The sequence below is a fragment of the Hyaena hyaena genome, unplaced genomic scaffold (assembly GCF_003009895.1).
Source record: "Hyaena hyaena isolate Hyena2069 unplaced genomic scaffold, ASM300989v1 scaffold_2279, whole genome shotgun sequence".
Classification (NCBI taxonomy): Eukaryota; Metazoa; Chordata; class Mammalia; order Carnivora; family Hyaenidae; genus Hyaena; species Hyaena hyaena.
Window position 1 is genome coordinate 1 of NW_024082901.1, and position 21,342 is coordinate 21,342.

Here is a 21,342-nt window from a genome sequence, read left to right on the forward strand (position 1 = left end):
GCCAGCTCAGAGCCTGGAGCCTGTTTCAGTCTGTGACTCCCTCTCTCTCTGACCCTCCCCTGCTCACGCTGTCTCTCTCTCTCTCCTAGAAATAAATTTAAAAAAAAAAACATAAAGAAAAAAAAGAAAAATGGGCAAATAACAGTTTAAATACTACAAGTGACTCATTAACCTAAAAATACTAATCTCATGTAATCTTGTTGATAACCAAATAAATGTCAATTAAAATGAGGAAGCAGCCTGCCATGGGATGGAAACAGGCAGAGGTTAGGGAAGGGTGGGAAGTTCTGAGACAGAGGATGCAGGGGATTGTTAAGTGCACTGCATCTGTCCAGTGGGAGGCATGAAGAAGCTGGACCCTGTCCCAGGGGCCAAAGTGAAGTGGACGCCAGCACACTGTCCTGAACTCCATGGTCTCTGTCCAAACACAATGACCTGTCAGAGTTAATGTACAATCACCACTTGCAATATGAGAGAAGGGAAGGTCGGTGTGATGAGAATGCAGGAGAGGCTGGGAGCTGAAGGTGCAGGTGAAGCAGGAAGGGCAAGCAGGGGGGAATGACAGGGGAAGATGCCCTTGAGGCCACATCGTGTGGGCTGTTATTGTAGCTGAGCACTGGGCGGCCCCAGGACAGGAAGGCGAAGTGCAGATAGGACGGTCTTGGAGGTCTTTCTAAGGGTTTTGGGTTTTACCCTCCTATCCTCCTCCCACTCTCCAAGGGAACTCTTTCCTGCCTGCTCCTATTTCTTCAGATCTCCAACAGGGTTTTTCAGTAAGTTAATGACCTGGCCTGGTCTACGTCTTTAAAAGAGATTCTGACTGCCATGTCCTAAATGGATTGGACGGGCTGGTGCAGGGACCCAGTGGGAAGGGAGAAGAAGGTGCCACAGGTGGAGGAACCACCAACACCCAAGATGGAGAAGATAGAACGGGATGTGGTCGGAAGAAGAGGGAGTCAGGGGATCCAGTTAAAGACCCTCTTCCACCTGCCAGCTCTGTGTCTGCTAGAGCAGGACTCAGTCTACAGCCACCAAGAGACACCCAAATTTTACCTTGTGGATTAGGTGGTGGGGGGGGGGCAAAAAAAGGGACAAAGATGAACATTGTTGGGGACAGTGTAGAGTCTGAGTTAAGTGACTTTAAGAATGCCAAACTCATTACATTCTAAGCATGGTGCAAGGGAGCATGTGGGTCTCCTGTACACTTGATCTGCAATCACAACCAACCGTCTTCAAAGCAGGCACCGACAGTGGCTGACGTTCTGAGTGCCAGCTCCACAGCCCACACAGGACAGTGGCATGGCTTTGCTGGGTCTTCCCAGCCTCCTGGTGGCTTGTGTGGTTTTCCTGCTGTTCATCTCTGTGTGGAGAAGACGAGGCACTCATAGGCTTTTGCTCCTACTTGGCTCTCCTCCCCTTCCCATCACTAGGAGTATCCTGTAGGTGAACGTCTGGGACATGCCCACCTCTCTCTCCAGAGCAAGACCCTTGAGGTATGGCCAGCTGCTCTCGGTCAGTGGTGATTATCCTTTAAAGATGTCATTCTTCGTGTCTGATGTCTGTTATTTCTCTTGCAAATTACAATTGTTAGTGTCATCCTTTTGAGGGTGAGGGGAATACACCTTCTATTGTAGGGGTATTTCTTTTTTATCATCATCAATTTTATTCATAGGTGACTAAATTTGGTTTTGTTTGTATTAACCTGTTTCTGCATTTTTAAAGTGTAAGTGTTGGTCTGAGTAAGTTCTGTCACCATCTAGCCAAGCATTTCCTCCACGATATTCTTTCCCTCCTACCCTCAGATTGTACACATTATCCGAATACTTTCTTAAATTCTTTCGGGATTTCCAATCCCTTAACTTCTGCTGTTCAGCCTAGACTTCTAACCTGTCAGCTCAAAAGTCCTGTCTTTGTGTGTAAACATTGAGTGTTTAACTTCAGTTATTCTCTTTTTCAATTTGAAAATCTTGATGTGATTCTTTGATTAGTTTTAAGATCTCTGACAAACTCCTAACTATGGTTTTAACTCTGACCTATTCAGCGGTTATTGTAACGTTTCTGGTGTTGCCCTTGGATGGAGCTCCGGTCAGCTGATTTTTGTGACCTCTGCTCTCTAAGTTGTGCTGATATCTTGTTGGATACTCACTAATTTTGTATTAGGTTTCAGACACTTTATCCAAAAACTCGTGGAGTAATTTCAGGTTTTAGCAATAACACCTTCCCACAGAGAGGATTTCCTGCTTCCTTGGGGAGGGTGAGGAGCAGCACTGTGAGCGCCCTAGGGCTTCACTGGAGGTGTTTAGAAAATAAATAAACATTAAGCATTTTTAAAAGTCTCTCTCAAATGAGTTTTTAAAAATCAGGGATTAATGGGGCGCCTGGGTGGCTTAGTCGGTTAAGCGACCGACTTTCGCTTAGGTCATGATCTCGCGGTTCGTGGGTTCGAGCCCCGCGTCGGGCTCTGTGCTGCCAGCTCGGAGCCTGGAGCCTATTTCAGTCTGTGACTCCCTCTCTCTCTGACCCTCCCCTGCTCACGTTGTCTCTCTCTCTCTCTCCTAGAAATAAATAAAAAAAAAATCAGGGATTAATAACAAACCAGAATCCCACGATTGGCCACTGTGGGTAGAATCCAACTCTCATTCATCTCCTCACTTCCCAGAGTACCCAAAGGACACAGCGCAGAGGTTCGTGGGAAATGTAGTCTCCCACTGCGATGACGTCTTCCCGCACGGGACTCTGGGAGTCTTCCAGGCTCCCTCTGCGCACGTGCGGCCCCCGCCTCCTTCCGCCAGGAACTTCCGCTCCCTGCTGCTCTCCTGCCGCTGCTCCCGCGGGCTCTGGGCTGGAAACTGTGTGTGTCCCCAAAGGTTGGTGCAAGGGGGAAAGGGGAGCCCGGCGCCACTCGGGGACTGGGCGGGCGAGGAGGGGTGTCGTCCACTTGGTGGGAGCGGGAAGGCGTGTGGGTGACTGACGGCGAGACGCGACCCGGCTCGGGCTGTGCTTACGGTGGTAGTTTGGTCAGGAGAAGGCGCGCTGTAGAGGCGCGGCGTGTGCCTCGGGGATTTTGGCGAACTGGGTGGTCGAGTCCAAGATGACAGCGAGGGCGGGGGTGGGTCTGCAGACGGTCAGCGAGCGTCGGAGGTCTGCGGTCGGCGTCCTCGTTCCAGCTCTGCCCCTGAAGCGTCCCGGGAGGTGTCCGTAACCGTTCTGGCATTCGACTTGCTCACCTGTAACGTGAGCGTATTGATGAACAGTGAGATGTCCTCGATTCCCGGAGAAATCACCGTGAGAGGTGTGCGCACCCGGGTCTAGCTGTGAGGCAGTTGTATTTGCAGGGTTTCTTGGAGTCTCCTCAGCAGACGAAGTGTCAGGTCCTCCCCCGCTCCCCCCCCACCGTCTAGCCTGCCTAGCACTCCTGGTTTACATTTACAGACATTTATGCAAGACCTGGTTTTCAGGGACTGGTGTTCTAGGAGAGATGTGTGGGCCCTGGATGATGGCCTTGCCTTTGGGAGAAGGTATCCGTTACGAAGCATAAAGGGAAGGTGTCCCGTGAATAGGAACCATACCTGAAAGACAACCGCTGTGACCTGAACCCCCTCACTAGCGCTTGAGAGCAGAGGCAGAAGAGTCACGGAAAGAAGACGCCAGCTTTGCATGGCCAAGCAGTTATTGATGCTTCTGCCCCGAGTGAACAGGATTTGGGTGATCCTACCTCCCCCAGAAGTTATCAAAGGCAGGGCGACATTGGAGGGTTTGCACCTGCTTTCAGGAGACTCGAGCCAGGCTGAGACCGGTAGGCAGAGGCCTAGGAAGTCTTACTCATCGAGGGGTTTTGAGGGTGTGGTCTGAGGTGGAGAGATGAACACTCTCATTCCTTTATTCTCCCCTCATTGTCTCTGTTATCTGAACTCTCTCAAACCTGTGGTGTCATCAAATCAGATAGTTGGAAATATGCTGATGCTCCTTCTGTTTTGGCTCTTCTTCCCCATAGTTAAGGAAGGGTTTCTCAGGGCATCTGCCTCATAAGAAAGATGAAAAACCTAAGTGATTTGCCAGGCTCACATGATTTGTACACATCAGGCATCCTGACTTTGGGATGGTTGTATCTCTTGTGCTCCAACTAAGCCAAAACACGTTTCTGAAGCCGTTTTTGAGAAATGCCATCAACTTAGAGCAAACGTTCCTTGGAAGAACTTGCCTTAAACATGCCCATCCCATTTTCCCTAATGCTTTCTCTGTCCTTTGTGTGCTCAAGGCATTTGTAATACAAGTGTTTCCCACTGACTCAGTAATCATTTGTGAAAATCAAATTCTACAGTACAATGCCATGAGCCTATTTTCCATTGTTTAAAATGGGAAGATTAGACTACGTCACACTTCTGCTCTAAACCAATTTTTTAGAATGTAAATGAGAGACAGCATGTGTCCAAAAACCATTAACAGACTCAAGTAATGAAATTCAGGAGTTAAGAAGCAGTTCTGAAATGCAGTTGTTTCGTATGGTTCATATGGTTTCTCATACTTCCAGCAACCTCACTGAAGTCCAACCAGTTGACTTTCTTTATGCTCATTAAAAGTTCTGTTTGTGGTTGTGAAGTCTGTTGATTGTATTTGGCATATAACTCAAGACTTTCTCCCCCATGCAATTTTGTTAAAAACACTGAGTTTGGGGTTGAGATGTATCACTTAGCATTTGCTGGGTAACAGACTAACCAATATTAATAACTTTAAACAACAGTCATTTTAATTTTTTTGAAGTCCCTTTGCTCAGCATTTGGGGCTAGGTTTATTTGCTCAGTTCCTGTGCTAGTGTTGCCTCCTTCACAAATGAGGCTGTAGTCATCTGGTGCCAGAGCTGAGGTTGGTTGGTTGAAGAGGACTTCACTGACTTTTTTGGTGATTTGTGTTGGCTGCTGGCTAAGTCGTGTGTCCCTATGAGGCTAGCCCCAGGTCTCTTCACACGGTGATAGTGCTCCAAGACGGTAAGCGCTAGTGGAAAAGTACTCTTCCTCCTGTGTCTGGGTCACGGGTACTAAGTTCCCCTTGACCAAAGCAAGTCACATGGCATAGCTCACGTCAGTGTTGGAGGGAATGAATGCAGGAAGCAGGTCGTTGAGAACCATTATTGGGCCAGCGTACCACACAAAAAATGTACTTTAGGTATATCTTTTCCTATAAAATCACGGGCCAAAAATGTTGTGTTGCAAGATGTATACTTCCCATGAAGATAAGGTATGTAAGCTGCAGGTGTCCTCATGGAAACACAAACATGAAGCCCTGTGTGTATGTCTCTACTAATAGGAACGTAGTCAACCAACCATTGTTTAAATAAGCGCCTTCAGAATTTTAGGTTAATTCTTAGGATTCACTGTTGATAAGATCAGTAGGACATATGTGTTTTAAGTAACTAAGGATGAACCGTATGTGCAGATTAATGGGCTTGTGGGTCCTCCTGCAGTAGGATGTTTCCTGCTCTTTCTCAAGGTGTGAGGTACAGGCAAGCTCCCTCCCCCCCCCCCCTTTGTGAATTGTCTTTTCGAGCTAGTGTGTAGAGTCTCACACAAGGGAATCCAGGGCCGAGGAGCAAGTCACAGCAGTCCTGTGTGACCCTCGTCATTGGTTCTCTCTCCCAGCTGTCCTCCCGGAGTCCTCGGTGCGTTTCCAAGAGCAGCAGAACATGAATACATCTCTGGTGAGTGGTTGGTTGGTTGGTTCCTCAGCTTGTTTTACATTGTGCTTCATGAGCTTTATGAGGGGGGTTCATGAATTAAAATAGAAGTAGAAATAAGTGAAATTCAGCTTCAGGGAAAAGTACCTAAACATGGAAGTGGTGGCATGTAGGTAGGTATGGATGGGATCTATGACCTTAGAGTCCTCCAAGGTGAGTGCAAATTGGTCCCTGATTTTCTGATGCTGTGGCAAAAAGACAGGCACATTTGTTACCATTTCAGAATGGACCCTTAGAAGAAAGTGTGCCACGTTCTCGTGGGACGTGAAAATTTGCCGCCACAGAAGTCTGAAATAGGTGCCTTTACCTGTCACGGAGATGGTGTGGACAGGGTTTCACTGCCAATCTGGAAATCGATGCTTACAGCATTCTGCAGCTCTGACGGTTACGTGGTGCTAAAACAAGTCTTGCTCGGTAAGGGTTTTCTGGAGTTGCTAGAGTAAGGTCCGAGCCAGCTATTGGAAGCTCCTCCTTGGTCCTCGGCTAAAACTGGGGATGTCTGGGGGACCGAATGGACTGCAGGTCCTTTAAATAACTCTCCACACGTTTCTCTCAGCTAATCTGTCTGTGGGTTGTGCGGCAGACTGTTCAAAGTTGTATTTTCTGACAAATGTTTCCACTGCTTGTCTGCATCGTAACCCACTCAGTGTAGTCCTAATTCATTTCTTCTAAGTGAAGACATAACATACGACCTGCATTATCAGTCTAGCTCATAGTTGGATTCAGTGCACTATAGGCATTGCCTCACTTGAATCTTCTGCCTTAGTGACACTGCTCTCCAGGATCCTCTCCTGGACATACCTGTCCATTAGCTCCTATGGCGGCCTCCCTGAAGATTTCTTCTGCTTCCCTGAATTCTTCTGTGTGTTTCTTCTGAACATCGCTCATCTAGGTGTTCAGATCTGGGTCCCATTTTCACACTGCGGTTTTCCTTGACTTGTCTGGCCCTCTGTGGTTTGATAGTCTTGAGTATTTCTGTCCAGCTTGGACCTCTTCCCCGTCCTTTAGACCACAGGTCCAGCTCCCTGGCGAATGCATTTTTTGGTAGCTGTCCAGAAGGCACCTCAAACTGAGCGAGTCCTGCATGAAATCCATGTCGTCCTTTCTTCCCTTACTTATGATAGACCTTCTATTCAGCCAGTGACTCTAATTCCCAGTGCAGTTTCTGGACTCCTTCCTGTTTCTCCCATATAGTCCTATCTGGCTACAAGATCTGGACAAATGTTTAATGATATTTATCCACCATTATAGTCACACACCATTACAGTCCTGCAGAGCAGTGTCGCTGTTGTAAAGATCCTCTGTGCTCCTTCTGTTCATTCTTCCCTATCTCCTAGCCCCTGGCAACTGTTGATTTTTTTTTTTTTTTTACTGTCTCCATAGTTTTTCTTTTACCGTATGTTGCATAGTTGGAATCATACAGGATGTAACCTTCCAGATTTGCTCATATCCCTTATGAAGGTGCATTTAAATTTTCTTTTCTTCTTCCCTTCCCTTTCCTTCCTTCCTTCCTTCCTTCCTTCCTTCCTTCCTTCCTTCCTTCTTTTTTCTTTTATGGCTTGATAGCTCATTGTCTTTAGCACTGAGTTATAGTCCATTGTCTGAGTGTACCATCGTTTACCCATTCATCTGTTGAAGAACAGTTTGGTTGCTTCCAAGTTTTGGCAGTTATGAATAAAGCTGCAGTAAACTCCATGTGCTGGTTTTTATGTGGAGATGACTTTTTAACTTCTTTAGATAAATACCAGAAGCCCATTACTGGATTGTGTGTAGAAAGTTTGTGTTTAGTTTTGAAGACAGTACCAAACTATTTTCTAGATGGCTATACTATTTTGGTACTTTGATATGGCAACCATAGCAAATTAATACACTATACTTCATTCCATTATTTTGTTATTGGTTACTGTAAGGGTTTACAATATGAGTCTTTAGTAGTGCTCTACTTCACATAAAATATAGTAACTTTTCAGTAGTATAATTCCATTTACAACTCCTATTATTTATAGTATTGATATTATACATATGTAATTACGTATTGAGTATACATACGTTTTGAGTTCCCTGTACATTGTGTTTTCTTTAAAATATCATGCTTTTTATAGAAATTAAGAGAAATATGTATATATAGTTCTTTATATTTACCCACAATATACCATTTACAGTGGTCTTGATTCTTTCTTAGGGTCCAAGTTACCGTCTAGTGTCATTTTCTTTCAACCATGGAGAATGTCTTTTAGGATTGTAGTGTCATCTTCTGATGATGAATCAGTTTATCTGAAAATGTTTTTATTTCACCTCATTTTTGTAGCATAGTTTTCACTGGATATAGGATCATGGATTGAAGGATGTTTCCTTTCATCATTTAAAAGATTTTCTCTGGGGCACCTGAGTAGCTTAGTCAGTCAAGCAATCGACTTCGGCTCAGGTCATGATCTTGCAGTCCCTGAGTTTGAGCCCCGCTTCGGGCTCTGTGCTGACAGCTCAGAGCCTGAAGCCTGCTTCAGATTCTGTGTCTCCCTGTCTCTGCACCTCCCCCACTCTGTCTCTTTCTTCCTTCAAAAATAAATAACATTAATTTAAAAAAATAAAAGATTTTTTCCATTTTTCGATAAGTCACCCATCATTCATATGTGTTTGTACTTTAATGTACTCTTTTTTCTGTGGCTGCTTTCAGACTTTACTTTTGGATATTGGCAGTTTGATTGTGATATGACTAGAGTAGTTTTGTTTTATTTGGCTTTTAAAAATGTTTGTTTATTTTTGAGAGAGAGAGAGAGAGAGCGACAGAGCCTGAGTGGTGGAGGGACACAGAGAGAGAGGGAGACAGAATCAGAAGCTGGTTCCAGGCTCTGAGCTGTCAGCACAGAGCCTGATGCGGGGCTTGAATTCACAAACTGCAAGATCATGACCTGAGGTGAAATCTCGCACTTAAACAACTGAATCACCCAGGCACCCTCCCCCCTTTTTAAAATCTAACCTAATAATGGGTCATTGAGGCTATTAAAACTGTAAATTCAGGTCATTCATAAAATTTATAAAGGTTGTAGATATTGTTTCTGAACATACATTTCTGTTCTTTCTCCTTTCCTTATGGAACTCCAATTACATGTTTGTTAGACTGTTTTTAAAATGCAGAGAAGGACAGATATCATATGTTTGCACGTATAGGAGGATTAGGAGGAACTTAACGGAGGACCATGGGGGAGAAGAAGGGGGGAAATGGTGGGGGAGAGGGAGGGAGGCAAACCATGAGAAACTCTTGAATGCTGAGAACAGACTGAGGGCTGATGGGGTCGGGGAGAGGGGAAGAGGGGGTGATGAGCATGGAGGAGGGCACTTGTGGGGATGAGCACTGGATGTTATATGGAAACCAACTTGACAATATACTATTTTTTAAAAATAAAATAAAATGGTTTCTGAGCCCGTTTTCTGTTTTTCATCATGTTTTTCTCTCTCATAAAGATAAGAAAGTATCTGTTGATCCATGTGCAACTTCAGCAGCTTTCTTTTGCAGTTGTTTCTAATATGATCCCATTAGTAAATTTTTCTTCTCTGTTACTGTAGTTTACAGCTCTCTAATTTCCATTTGCTTGTTTGTCTAGGTTCTTTTTCTCTAGCATAATATATTTCCATATCTTCCTTCAAGTAGTTGGACCCACTTATGGGTGTTGTAACAGTCCTCCAGCTTCTGCAGCACCTGGGATACCTCAGGATTAGTTTCTAGTGACTGTTGTTGGTTTTTGTTTTTCTTCATGTGCATTTTTCTGTGTCTTTACATGTGGAGTGAATCTGAATTATACCATGGACATTGTAAATCATATGTTGCAGAGATTCTGGATCCTGTTTATTCAAACAAGTGTTTTTGTTCTACAAGGCAGTTAATGTGGCTAAATTAAAATTCTAAAATTATTTCTTGCTGTGATTGGTAGCTCACCATTTATATCATCCATCTTCTAGTGGCTGCTTTTCTGCTGGGCCCTCTGGGGTCTTTACCTATCTGTTGTTTAGCACTCAGCCAACAATTGTGGTTGGTTTTGTATGGAAATTTGGAGGATTACCTTTTTTTGCTGTCTCTTTTTTATGACGAATCCTCCACCCAATTTTCTAGTTTTCTTGATAGCCCTGAACTGTGCCCTTTGATGCCTAAGCCAGTAAATCATCAGGTATCCGTCATCTGAACTGTTTGCATACTGGAGAGTGCTCTCTGGTTGCAAAGCAGTTTATTCTTTAATGGTTCATTCAGCTCCAGTTTCTGCCTACTTTTGGTTGTTTTCAGATGTGTTCAGACGGTTATGTTAATTTGTCCAAATTTTATAATTGTATTCTCCAAATTTGTAGTACAGACAAGCTGCTGTGCCATTGCCACACAAGCCATTCAACATTTAATATGTTTATATTTTAGAATCTGTCCTTTTCAGTTTATCTTGCCGGTCTACATCATAGGGTCATTTTCTCTCCACTGAACTATTGTTTAGCTTTCTTAAGTCTCCTAGTCTTTTTATTACCACAACTTAAGACTTTCTTCCATAGGAATACTTCATCCAAAACAAGAGTCAGTAGATTATGGCCTCTGGGCCAAATGTGGCTCACTTCCTGTTTTTGGTATGGCCTCTGATCTCATCTGTTAGCTTATTAGTTACAACTTTTTTGTTTTTTTGGAAGTTGTTGTATAGTTGATAGTATTCATCTCTAACTTACCAGAGTCTATTTTGAAATAACACACCACTTCTTATATAATATAAAAACCTTATAACGACATACTTAAATTTCTCTCCTCCCAGCTTCTGTTCTCATTGGAATGCCTTTTACTTCTGCGTGTTATAAGTCCCATAACACTTTATTTTTTTTCTTCAAATGATCAGTTACCTTCTAAGGAATCTGAAAAAAAAATGTATTACATATTTATCATTTTCAGTGCTTTTATTTCTTTATATATACCCAGATTTCTATCTGGTTTCATTTTTCTTTTGACTTTAAGCAATTTGATTATGGAGTTCTTGGTATAATTATTTTCATGATGTTTTTTGCTTGCACAGAGCTCAGACATTCCCAGAGTGTCCTCACTTCTAATACCAACTACAAGTTTGGGTGTCCCCGTGATCACACTCTGGTTTAATAATTCTTTTGCAGGACTCACAGAACTCAGAAAAGTCATTATACTTATGGTTACAGTTTAGTACAGCAAAAGAATACAGATTAAGACCAAGCAGTTAAGGGATGAGGCATACAGGGCAGGGTCTAGGAGTCAGCATGCTTGAGGTTTCATGCTTGCAGTTATCTGCCAGTGGAGCCATGTGGAGAGCACCTCTTTCTTTCAGAAAGCATGTATGATAGTATGTATGAAATACTGGCAAGCAGGGATACTCACCTGACCCTTAATGTCCATCTTTTATCGGGGGTTCTGTTATGTAGGCATATGGTTGACCAGCTGTATGGCTGATCTCCATCTCTAGTCCCTTTTTTGACCTCCCTAAGAGCTAATAGTGTGCACTGGTTCTAAGACCTACCACAATAAATCACATCATTAGCATAGAATATCTGTGTGACCCAAAGCTGTCAGGTAAACAAAGACATTTATATTAGGCAGGACACTTCAGGGACTTAGAGGTCACCCCACTGTGAGCCAGAGACAAAGAGAATTTTTCTGTGGGCAATGTTAATTCTTTATTGCGTATCCCAGGATCTGTGGGTTCTATTTTCCTTCAGATTTGGAGAATTGTTGGCTTTTATCTTTTCAGATATTTTCTATTTCCCACCTAAATGAAAATTCCAGTTATGCATATTAAATCACCTGATATTGTCCCTGACATCACTCACTCTGGTTTGAAGTCTGATCTGATTTCAACTCAGATCTTGTGTGTTCATGGGCCCCCTTTTCCTTGGTGGATCTTCATCTCCTCTGTCTGGTTACTGAAAGAAAGGCCACTCTTGTTTTTTAGATTTTTTTTTTTTTTAATTTGGTAGCCTACCTAGGACAGGTTGGGAATTTGTCAAATGTCATAAGGTGAAAAGTGGTCATGTATGGAGATCCTGCCAGTTACCAGTTTTGTCATTCTGCCTCCATATGGCAGCCAAAAGTTCTGCTGGTTTGATGAACTGGATTTTGCATCCAGGTAGCTCCCTACTTCACTTATCTCTAAGGCACTTGCCTCTGTCCTCTGGATGGTTCTTCCTTCCCTCTTGTCTATGTTGGCTTTCTTTGATGAAGGCCCATTAAAATATATCCTTCTTGGAGTGACGTCAGCAAGATGACAAAGTAGGAGATACCAGCCTTTGTCCCCTCCACACACACACAAAAAATTAGCTGTCTATGATTGAAAATAGACTCCTGAACCCTCCCAGGTTAAGAAACTGGTTTCTTAGTTTGCCAGTTAAGAAACTAAAGCAACAGAGTGGATCAAAGCCTGGAGAAGAACTGCATAAAAAGCATCAGTAGCGAGGTCTCCTTAAATGAGATCTAGGAACAAAGAAGGGCAGAGGTTATCCATTTCAGCCATGGGGTGGGTGCCCTGATAGTGCCCAGTGGCCTCTTTTGTGGAGGACCATGTCAGTCTTTTCCACTGAGGATCTCAGCAGCCCCCACAGCAGCTGTGGACTGCCCTCCGCTTTCACATGGAGGACCTTGTGGTGTTCATCAGGGCGGACCCTAGTGGCTTGCTCCACAGAAAACACCAGCAGCTGTCTTTACTGCAGTTAAGCTATACCGTTCGCTGCCACAGACTCCATAGAGAAGGCAGTACTGTTTCACCCCTTAACTCCCCACCCCAGAAGGAGCTGCTGTTGTGCTGTACGGGGACCAGGGCTACGAGGCCCCCAAGCCCACATACCCTGGATCAGAATTGAGTTGGTGTATGTGCACTGGTACTCCATCTGGCCCTATGGTTGCCCCACATGCACTAGTGTCCCAGGTACTGGAGTCAACACTGCTGCAGACTAGCCATCATCCTGGACCCCAGAGTTGTTGCTCCATGCATATGCATGCTCCAGACCCCACTTTCATGGCCAGTGGGTGCAGACTTGCATCTCATACATCACCAGTATGGGCTAGCTACTGCCCTGGAACTCAAAGCTAAAAATTTAAGAAGATAGAAATCACATCAAATATCTTTCCTGACCACAGTGATGTGAAACTAGAAATCAGTAATAGTACAAAAATTGGAAAAGCAACCAAATTTTGCATTCCTGAGCAACCATTGGGTTAAAGAAGAAATCAAATGGGAAATAATATCCTGAGACAAATGAAAATGTAAACACAACATACCAAAATTTAAGGAATGCAAGAAAAGCAGTTCTAAGAGGAAAATTTATAGCCTTAAATGCTTAAATTAAGAAAAAAGAAAGACCTGGGGCACCTGGGTGGCTCAGTTGGTTAAGTGCCTGACTTTGGCCTAGGTCATGATCTCACTGTTCGTGGGTTCAAGCCCCGTGTCAGGCTCTGTGCTAACAGCTCAGAGCCTGGAGCCTGCTTCACGTTCTGTGTTTCCCTCTCTCTCTGCCCCTCCCCCACTTACACTCTGTGTCTCTTTCTCTCAACAATAAATAAACAATAAAAAATTTTAAAAAGAAAAAAGCAAGACCTTAAATTAGCAACCTAACTTTACACATTGAGGAACTTGGAAACAAGAACAAATTAAGCCCAAAGTTAGTAGAAAGAAAAGAATAACAAAAATTAAAGCAAAAATAAATGAAATAGAGACTGGTAAAACAGTAAGAAAGATCAGTGAAACTAAGAGATGTCTTTTTTTTTTAATTTTTTTAAATAATTTATTTCTAGGAGAGAGAGAGAGAGAGACAGCGTGAGCAGGGGAGGGTCAGAGAGAGAGGGAGATAGAGACTCTGAAATAGGCTCCAAGCTCTGAGCTGGCAGTCAGCACAGAGCCCGATGCGGGGCTTGAACCCACGAACCACGAGATCATGACCTAAGCGACGGTCGGACGCTTAACTGACTAAGCCACCCAGGCACCTCAAGAGATGTCTTTTTGGAAAGATACACAGTATTGTCAAATATTCGATGGCACTAAGAAAAAAAGAACACTTAAATCAGAAATGAAAGAGAAGATATTAAAACTGATAAGGTGGAAATACATAGGATCATGAGAGACTACTGTGAACAGTTATATTCCAATAAATTGGATAATTCAAAAGAAATAGAAAGTTCCTTGAAACATACAACCTACCAAGACTGAATCATAAAGAAATAGAATATCTAAATAGACTTATAACCAGTAAGTGTATTGAATCAGTAATAGAAAATATTGCAACATGGGCGCCTGGGTGGCTCAGTCGGTTAAGTGTCCGACTTTGGCTCAGGTCATGATCTCATGGTTTGTGGGTTTGAGCCCCGCGTCAGGCTCTGGGCTGACAGCTAGCTCAGAGCCTGGAGCCTGTTTCAGATTCTGTATCTCCCTCTCTCTCTGACCCTCCCTTGCTCATGCTCTCTCTCTCTCTCTCTCTCTCTCAGAAATAAAACATTAAAAAATTTTTTTAAAGAAAGAAAATATTCCAACAAAGAAAATACAAGACCAGATGGTGTGCTTGATGAATCTTACTAAGCATTTAAACAAGTATTAGTGCCAGTCCTAAAAAAAAAAAAGAAAAAAAGAAAAGGTCTTCCAAAAATTTGAGGAGGAAGGAAAACTTCTCAACTCATTTTGTAAAGCTATCATCATGGTAATAATAACCAAAGCCAGACAAGGACACTACAAGAAGAGAAAAGTACAGGCTAGTGTTCCTGGAGGACATAAATGCAGAAATCCTCAACAAGATCGTAGCAAACCAAATTCAGTAGCAAATGAGAAGGATTATATACTATGACAAGTCAAATTTATCCCTGGCATGCCAGGATGGTTCAACATATGCAAATCAATAAATGTGCTGCACCACATTAACAGAATGTAAAACAGAAATCATAAGATCATCTTAGTAGATTCAGAAAAATAATTTGGCAAAATTCAATATCCTTTCTGATAGATGCTCTCAACAAATTAGGTATAGAAGAAGCATAGCCCAGTATAGTAAAGGCCATGTATGGCAGTCATATAGCTCACTGTCACCACTTACTTCAACATAGTACTAGAAGTCCTAGCCAGAGCAATTAAGCAAGAAAGGGGAAAAAAGATATGCAAATTCGAAAGGAAGAAGTAAAATTGCCTATTTGTAGATAAGATGATCTTATATATAGAAAATCATAAGGATTATACCAAAAAAGTGTTAGAACTGACAGAATCCGTAAAGTGGTAGGATACAAAGTGAACATGCAAAATGAATGCATTTCTCTATGACAGTGAACATTCAGAGAGAAATGTCATTTTTTTGATACCAAAAAGATTAAAATATTTAGGATTATATTTATTTAATCAAAGAGATAAAAGACCTGTAAAATGAAAATGCAGTGTAAACTAAATCAGTAGTGAAAGGTATTAAGATACAAATAAATGGAAATATATCCTGTTTTCTTGGATATATTATTGAAATGTCCAAAGTGATTTATAGGTCTAATGCAATCTTTATAAAAATTTGTTTTTTTTCCACAGAAGTAGGAAAAAAAACCCTGAAATTTACATGGAAACGTAAAACCTCTTAATAGCCAACATAGCCTTGAGAAGGAAAAATAGAGCCAGAGACATTATGCTGATTTCCAACTACATTTGACCCTTGAACAACATGGTGTGAACTGCATGGGCCCACCTGTATGTGGACTTTTTTCACAGTACAACACTGTAAATGTTTTCTCTTCCTTATTCTTTTCTTAGCAATATCTTTTAGCCTTTTTTAAGAATACAGTATATAGTATAAGTAACACAAATATGTGTTGATTGACTGTTTATGTTATTGGTAAGGCTTCCAGTCAACAGTAAGCTATTAGTGAAATATGGGGGGAGTCAACAGTTATACACTGATTTTCAACTGCACAGGGGGTCACCATCTATAACCACTGCATTGTTCAAGGGTCAACTGTATATTACAGTGTTTTAGTAATCAAAGCAGTATCTTACTGATAGAAAAATGGAACATAGAGCAATGGAACATATTACAGAACTCAGAAATAAAACTCATGCATATAATCCTTGACAATGGCTCCAAAAATTACAATGGAGAAAGGATGGTCTCTTCAGTAAATGGTGCTGGGCAAAGTGGATATCCACTTTTAAAATAATGAAACTGGACATCCCTGGACCACTCCATTAACATGGCTTCTGTTTTTTATGCCCTTACAACTTGACTTCTGCTATTGCCTCTTCTTCATGAGAACATGTGATTCATGTGGAAGTGCAACTGCATAGTAGAAAAGACAACTGTTCTTTTCTTCTTTTTTATTCCAGTCTACATTAAACGTGTTTAACATAGTTCCTTTAGCACATTATTGCAGGTGTATGTTTATACTTTGGCCTCCATACCAGATCATACACACCTTTGAGGAGCACAGTTATCTTTTCATCTCTAGTAGGAAGGACAGTTCCAGATATACAAGGGAAACTTTATGATTGTACTTTTAGGAATTCATGAGTTAACACGGGTAGGAAATTTCTACTGTGGGTTCTCTTTACCCTACTGTGTAGAGTACAAAGCCTGGTGTATTGTGTATAAGACAAAACACACAACAAAAGTATGAATTCCAGACTTCTTGTTCTTCTGATCCAGGCTGATCCCTTGAATTGAGACATGTGCCACTCATTACAGGGGTTGGTGTCGTTTGAGGATGTGGCTGTGAACTTCACCTGGGAGGAGTGGCAGGACCTGGATGATGCCCAGCGGACCCTGTACAGGGCTGTGATGCTGGAGACCTACAGTAGCCTGGTGTCACTGGGTGAGTGAAACTGTCCTCGTGTCCTAGCACTGTTTTCTTCGTTGGTAAACGTGCAAACTGTTCATGAAGTTAAATGCTACTTAGGTTTAAGATTCGAGGCCCAGAAGAATGTGAGTATTCACCTTTCTAATCAGAGGTTCAAGTTGGCCCTTCCTTGTACAACTCTTGACACCGCGCTCCTGTCATCTTTAAAGTGGTTTGGTAAAAGTCCCCCTTTATTTCTGATCAACAGGGCACTGCATTACCAAACCTGAGGTGATCGTCAGGTTGGAGCAAGGAGCAGAGCCATGGACTGTAGAGGAACCCCTGAAGCAGAGCCTCGCAGGTCTGTCAGTGCACACTGGGCAGGGGTCAGGGAAGGGGAAAGCATAGCAGATGTTGGCTGTGCTGGGCTGTTTTTTACCAGTGCTTTTCCCAGGTCCAGACATGTTCTATTTAGTCTCCACAGCTGCTGCTTACGTATAAACCACCTCCATTTTTTTTTCTCTTTTCTGAGACTCACCCAAAATCCAGTCTTTACCTGCCTCCTCTTAGAATTTTTTTCTTTGTTAGCCACTGTCTGTAGGTTCTGAGAAGCCCTCCTTTCCTCCATTCTCATGCACTAGTTTTTTTCAGGCATTTATTTATACACTCATTATTCTTTCAACAAGTGTTAAGCACCCGTCATTCTTTAGTTGTGGGGATAATGACAGTAATCAAACAAATGCACTCCTTCCTAGGAGGTTACCAGCTATTGAATCAGAATGAAACATATTTACAATATATGAAGCACATACCAAGTAGTGGGATAACCAGCACAGATGTCACCGTGAGAGAAAATGGGGTGTGTTATTTTAGTAAGGAAGCCCAGGGAGAGTGGTTTTGGGAGGATTGTTAAGACTGTACTTTGGGATAGCTTAAGTTTAAGGTGGCAGTTAACCAAATTTGGCAGTATAACATATACATGGATATAGTATCTGGAATAGAAATTGGATATCACTATTAAAAGATTCAAGTTAGAAAAATTGTTAAAAGCACAGGATTAGGGGAGGTTGCCCAGGGAGTTGTTAAGAAAACAAGTGGAGCCCAGGACCAAGCCTTGTCAACCACAGCATCACAGGTGGCATGGAGGTGTGGAGAACCATGCACAGGTTTCAGCGTGGAAAGGGGTGGTCCATGGCGTGGGAGGAGAATCTGGAGAACATGTGTTCTCAAGGCCAGGGGAGCCAGGGGCTTTGGGGTGCAGTTCCTTATGCTAAATCATTCTAAAACAGTGACCCATACATGGACTCCATTTTCACTGAAACTGGGACACAGCTGATACTCCAAAGGACAAAACACAAGCCTTTAGAAACTGCAAATTGTCAAGTAGGGATGATTTTACCAGGAAGTGAGGTGAGGATGCTGTGGCTTTTGATCTGAGAATGAGCCAGAGAAAGGTTTTTCAATGATGGTGGGCACAGCCTGGGTTGCAGAGCTTAAACCCTTTAGACCAGCAAGGAAGGGTAGCCTAGTGTGGGGAATTGGAGCTCTCTGTACCTGTTATGGTTGGGAGAAGCCATGGGTGCAGGGTTTAATTAGGAATGAGCGGAAAGCTGTCTTTGGCTAGCACGGAGAAGGAGAGATGATGCCTTTGAAAAACCCCACAGATGCCCTTAGTCACCCCACAGGGAGGAGTAAAAAAATAAATGTGGCTACAAATCCTTGTTCGTAAGCAGTATGACAGAGCAATGGCCCTGTATTGCATCCTAAAGTAGCAGATCCAGGAAGACCTTGGCATCTTCAAAGCTGAGTGATGAGAAAAGGCCCAGCATAAGTGACCCGCAGTTATTGTGAGAGAAAGCAAGAAACAGAACGGGCACACAAATGGTAAATGAAGAGAAGTCAGCTGAACACTAAGACCAGGGAATAGGTGAATATTGTGACTGATGATTTCCTCATGGATTCAAAAAGAAAAAAAACATGGTAAAAAAGCAAAACCAACAAATAAATAAAACCATGATCTGCATTAGAGAATCTGTTGGTGTAATTTGTTACATTATTTCATTAGAAAGAAAAATCATATACTTATCATAATCATACCCATTTTGGCTCTTTAAAATTCTTATCCTACACGGTGGAAAGAAGCTTCTGTATTTTTACATGAACATTCCATAAGAAATGCTTAGATGTGGTTCATACATGTGGTTACTTTGTCTCATTGTAGATGTCCAGACCGCAGGTGACCTGATGGAGACTGGCCAGGAGCATCAGAACAGACGTTTGTGGCAAGATGGATTGGCTAACAATGAAATGTCAACTAAGGAGAGAACCAGTTTAGGAAAAACACTTAATCTGAGTGCAGCCCACATTTCAGAACTGATTAGAAATAATGGAAGCTATTCAGGAGAGAAGCCAGAGGGGTTTAACGTGTGTCAGAACATGTTTCTCCCTGGTGAGCCTGGTGGGATGCCTGCTGGAGAGAAGGCTGAGGAATGTAATACAACTGGGAACCCCCTCAGGTATGCTAAGTGTCATCGTTGTCATCAGAAGATTCAGACTTTGCAGCAACCTCTTGAATGTAGTGGGCAAGGGAAAGACTTCAACAAGGAGGCAACATTCTTTACCTGTAGGAGGGCTCGCAGGGGAGAGACTGCCTGTAGATATAACGAATATCAGGAAGCCTGTGGTAAGTCAGCTGTCACTGCCCGAGAGAGAATTCACATAGGGGAGAATCACTGTGCATGTAACGAATGGGGGAACGCCTTTTGTGAGAAACCAGCACAATTGAATCTTGATCGAGCTGATTGTGAGGAGCAACACCGTAAACGTGATCAAAGTGGGGATAATTTCAGCAGGAAATCACACCTCACTCAGCTTTCGAGAACTCAGTTAGAAGAGAAAACTTTTGAATGTGATGTATGTGCTAAAACTTTCTACAAGAAGTCTAATCTCAGTAAACATCGGAAAATACACACGGGAGAGAAACCGTATAAATGTAGCGAGTGTGAGAAGACCTTCATTAGTAAAACAGTTCTTACAGTACATTGGAGAACTCATACAGGGGAGAAGCCCTATGCATGTGTCGAATGTGAGAAATCTTTCTGCCATAAGTCACACCTAACTGTTCATCAGAGAATCCACACAGGGGAGAAACCGTATGAATGTTATGAATGTGGGAAATCCTTCTCTGTGAAAACAAAACTCACTGTACATCTGAGAACGCACACAGGGGAGAAACCCTATGAATGTAATGAATGTGGAAAAACCTTTTACCAGAAGTCAGCCTTCACTATACATCAACGGATTCACAATAGGGAGATACATCACGAATGCAACCATTGTGGTAAAACATTCCATAAGAAGTCAGTTCTCACTGCACATCAGAGAACTCATACAGGAGAGAGACCTTACGAATGTAAACAATGTGGGAAATCCTTTGGCCATCGCCCAGCTCTCACTGTTCATCAGAGAACTCACACAAGGGACAAACCTTATAAATGTAATGTATGTGGGAAATCCTTTTGTGTGAAGCCAAAACTCACTGTTCATCTGAGACTTCACACAGGTGAGAAGCCCTATGAATGTAAGGAATGTGGGAAAACCTTCTACCAAAAGTCAAAACTCACTGTACACCAGCGAACTCACACTGGTGAGAAACCTTATAAATGTAATGAATGTAGGAAAACCTTTTGTGAGAAGTCAACCCTCAATAGACATCAGAGAACTCACACAGGAGAGAAACCTTATGGATGTAAAGAATGTAGGAAAACTTTCTACCAAAAGTCAGCCCTTACTGTTCATCAGAGAACTCACACAGGAGAGAAACCATATGAATGTAATGATTGTGGAAAAACCTTCTGTCAGAAATCACACCTCAGCAAACATTTGAGAACTCACACAGGGGAGAAGTCAAATATGTCAGATACTGGCTGTTTGTATACCAAAACTCACTTTCTTTTTGTGTTAGGCAGTCAGTTAGCTTACATTTCTCAACCTCCCTTCGTTCTGGATGGGACCATGTAACTGAGTTCTGGCCAAGAGAGTATGAACACAAATGATGAACATTACTTCAAGCCTGGCCACCAAAACAAACAAAAAATGAATTTGCTGATTTTTCTTATTCCCTGTGCTTCTGAAGTGCAGTTGACACACAGGTTTATCTTCAGAGCCATAGAGTGAAGATTGCAACCATGACCTCAGGCAGAAAGGATTGATTGCGAAGGGCAGAAATCTTCCCATGTCAGAGAATCTTCCCTACCTCAGAAATCTTCACTTGTACTTTACCTGAGTGAGAAATACTCACTGTTGAACCCTTCTATGTATGACCTAATGACAGCAGTACCAGTCCATTGTTGCCAGTTCACTTTACAAATTTGTGAATTTCTTGACAGGTGTCTGTTGAAATTACCAGTCCTTGTGTAGGAAACTCACACAGGAAAGAAACTTTGTTTTCATCTTTCATCCCCAGGTCAGTGGATGGAAAAATCAAAGAAATCATAAGAAGAATGCAGTAAATATAGGAATACCTTTATTGGGCAGAGATAGCTCTTTGAACACTGGGAATAAAGTAAGATCTCATAAATACCTATCATGTGTCCAGATTTTCATCTGAATGTCCAACTTTATGTCTATCAGAATTTTTCATTCAGGGAAAACCATCAGTTTCAGTAATGTGTATGAAAATTTCATGTCAAAATGATAGATATTGTATTGAAAAAATTTTTGAACTAGTATAGACCATTGATTTTTCTGCTGGGGGTGATTTGCCTCCAAGAGGACATGTGGCAACAATACTGGTACTAGCACGGTGTCAATTCTGCCTTTTTCTATTCAGGGTAGTTAT

General features: G+C 42.4%; 1 protein-coding gene across 4 annotated transcripts; it reads left to right on the top strand.

The window, feature by feature from the left end:
• The first annotated feature begins 2,819 nt into the window (after positions 1–2,819).
• LOC120227395 (zinc finger protein 883-like) lies at positions 2,820–21,085 on the top strand. 4 transcript variants are annotated; one of them, XM_039225516.1, is made up of 5 exons: positions 2,820–2,867; positions 5,637–5,695; positions 16,412–16,538; positions 16,771–16,863; positions 18,724–21,085. In XM_039225516.1, exons 2-5 carry the CDS (start codon positions 5,681–5,683, stop codon positions 20,520–20,522), a joined length of 2,034 nt encoding a protein of 677 aa, XP_039081447.1. In that variant the 5' UTR covers positions 2,820–2,867; positions 5,637–5,680; the 3' UTR covers positions 20,523–21,085. The 4 variants fall into 4 exon arrangements, with proteins under 4 accessions (XP_039081447.1, XP_039081446.1, XP_039081443.1 ...); XM_039225515.1 differs by lacking the exon at positions 2,820–2,867 and having other exon boundaries at positions 16,373–16,538; XM_039225512.1 differs by lacking the exons at positions 2,820–2,867; positions 5,637–5,695 and adding an exon at positions 15,315–15,450 and having other exon boundaries at positions 16,373–16,538.
• The last annotated feature ends 257 nt before the right edge of the window (positions 21,086–21,342 follow it).

Excerpts from the sequence above, each read along its gene's own strand:
- LOC120227395 (XM_039225515.1), top strand. The coding sequence starts at position 16,394 with ATGTGCCACTCATTACAGGGGTTGGTGTCGTTTGAGGATGTGGCTGTG. Across the intron at positions 16,539-16,770 it reads CAGTAGCCTGGTGTCACTGG|GGCACTGCATTACCAAACCT; the intron begins GTGAGTGAAACT and ends TCTGATCAACAG. Across the intron at positions 16,864-18,723 it reads CCTGAAGCAGAGCCTCGCAG|ATGTCCAGACCGCAGGTGAC; the intron begins GTCTGTCAGTGC and ends GTCTCATTGTAG.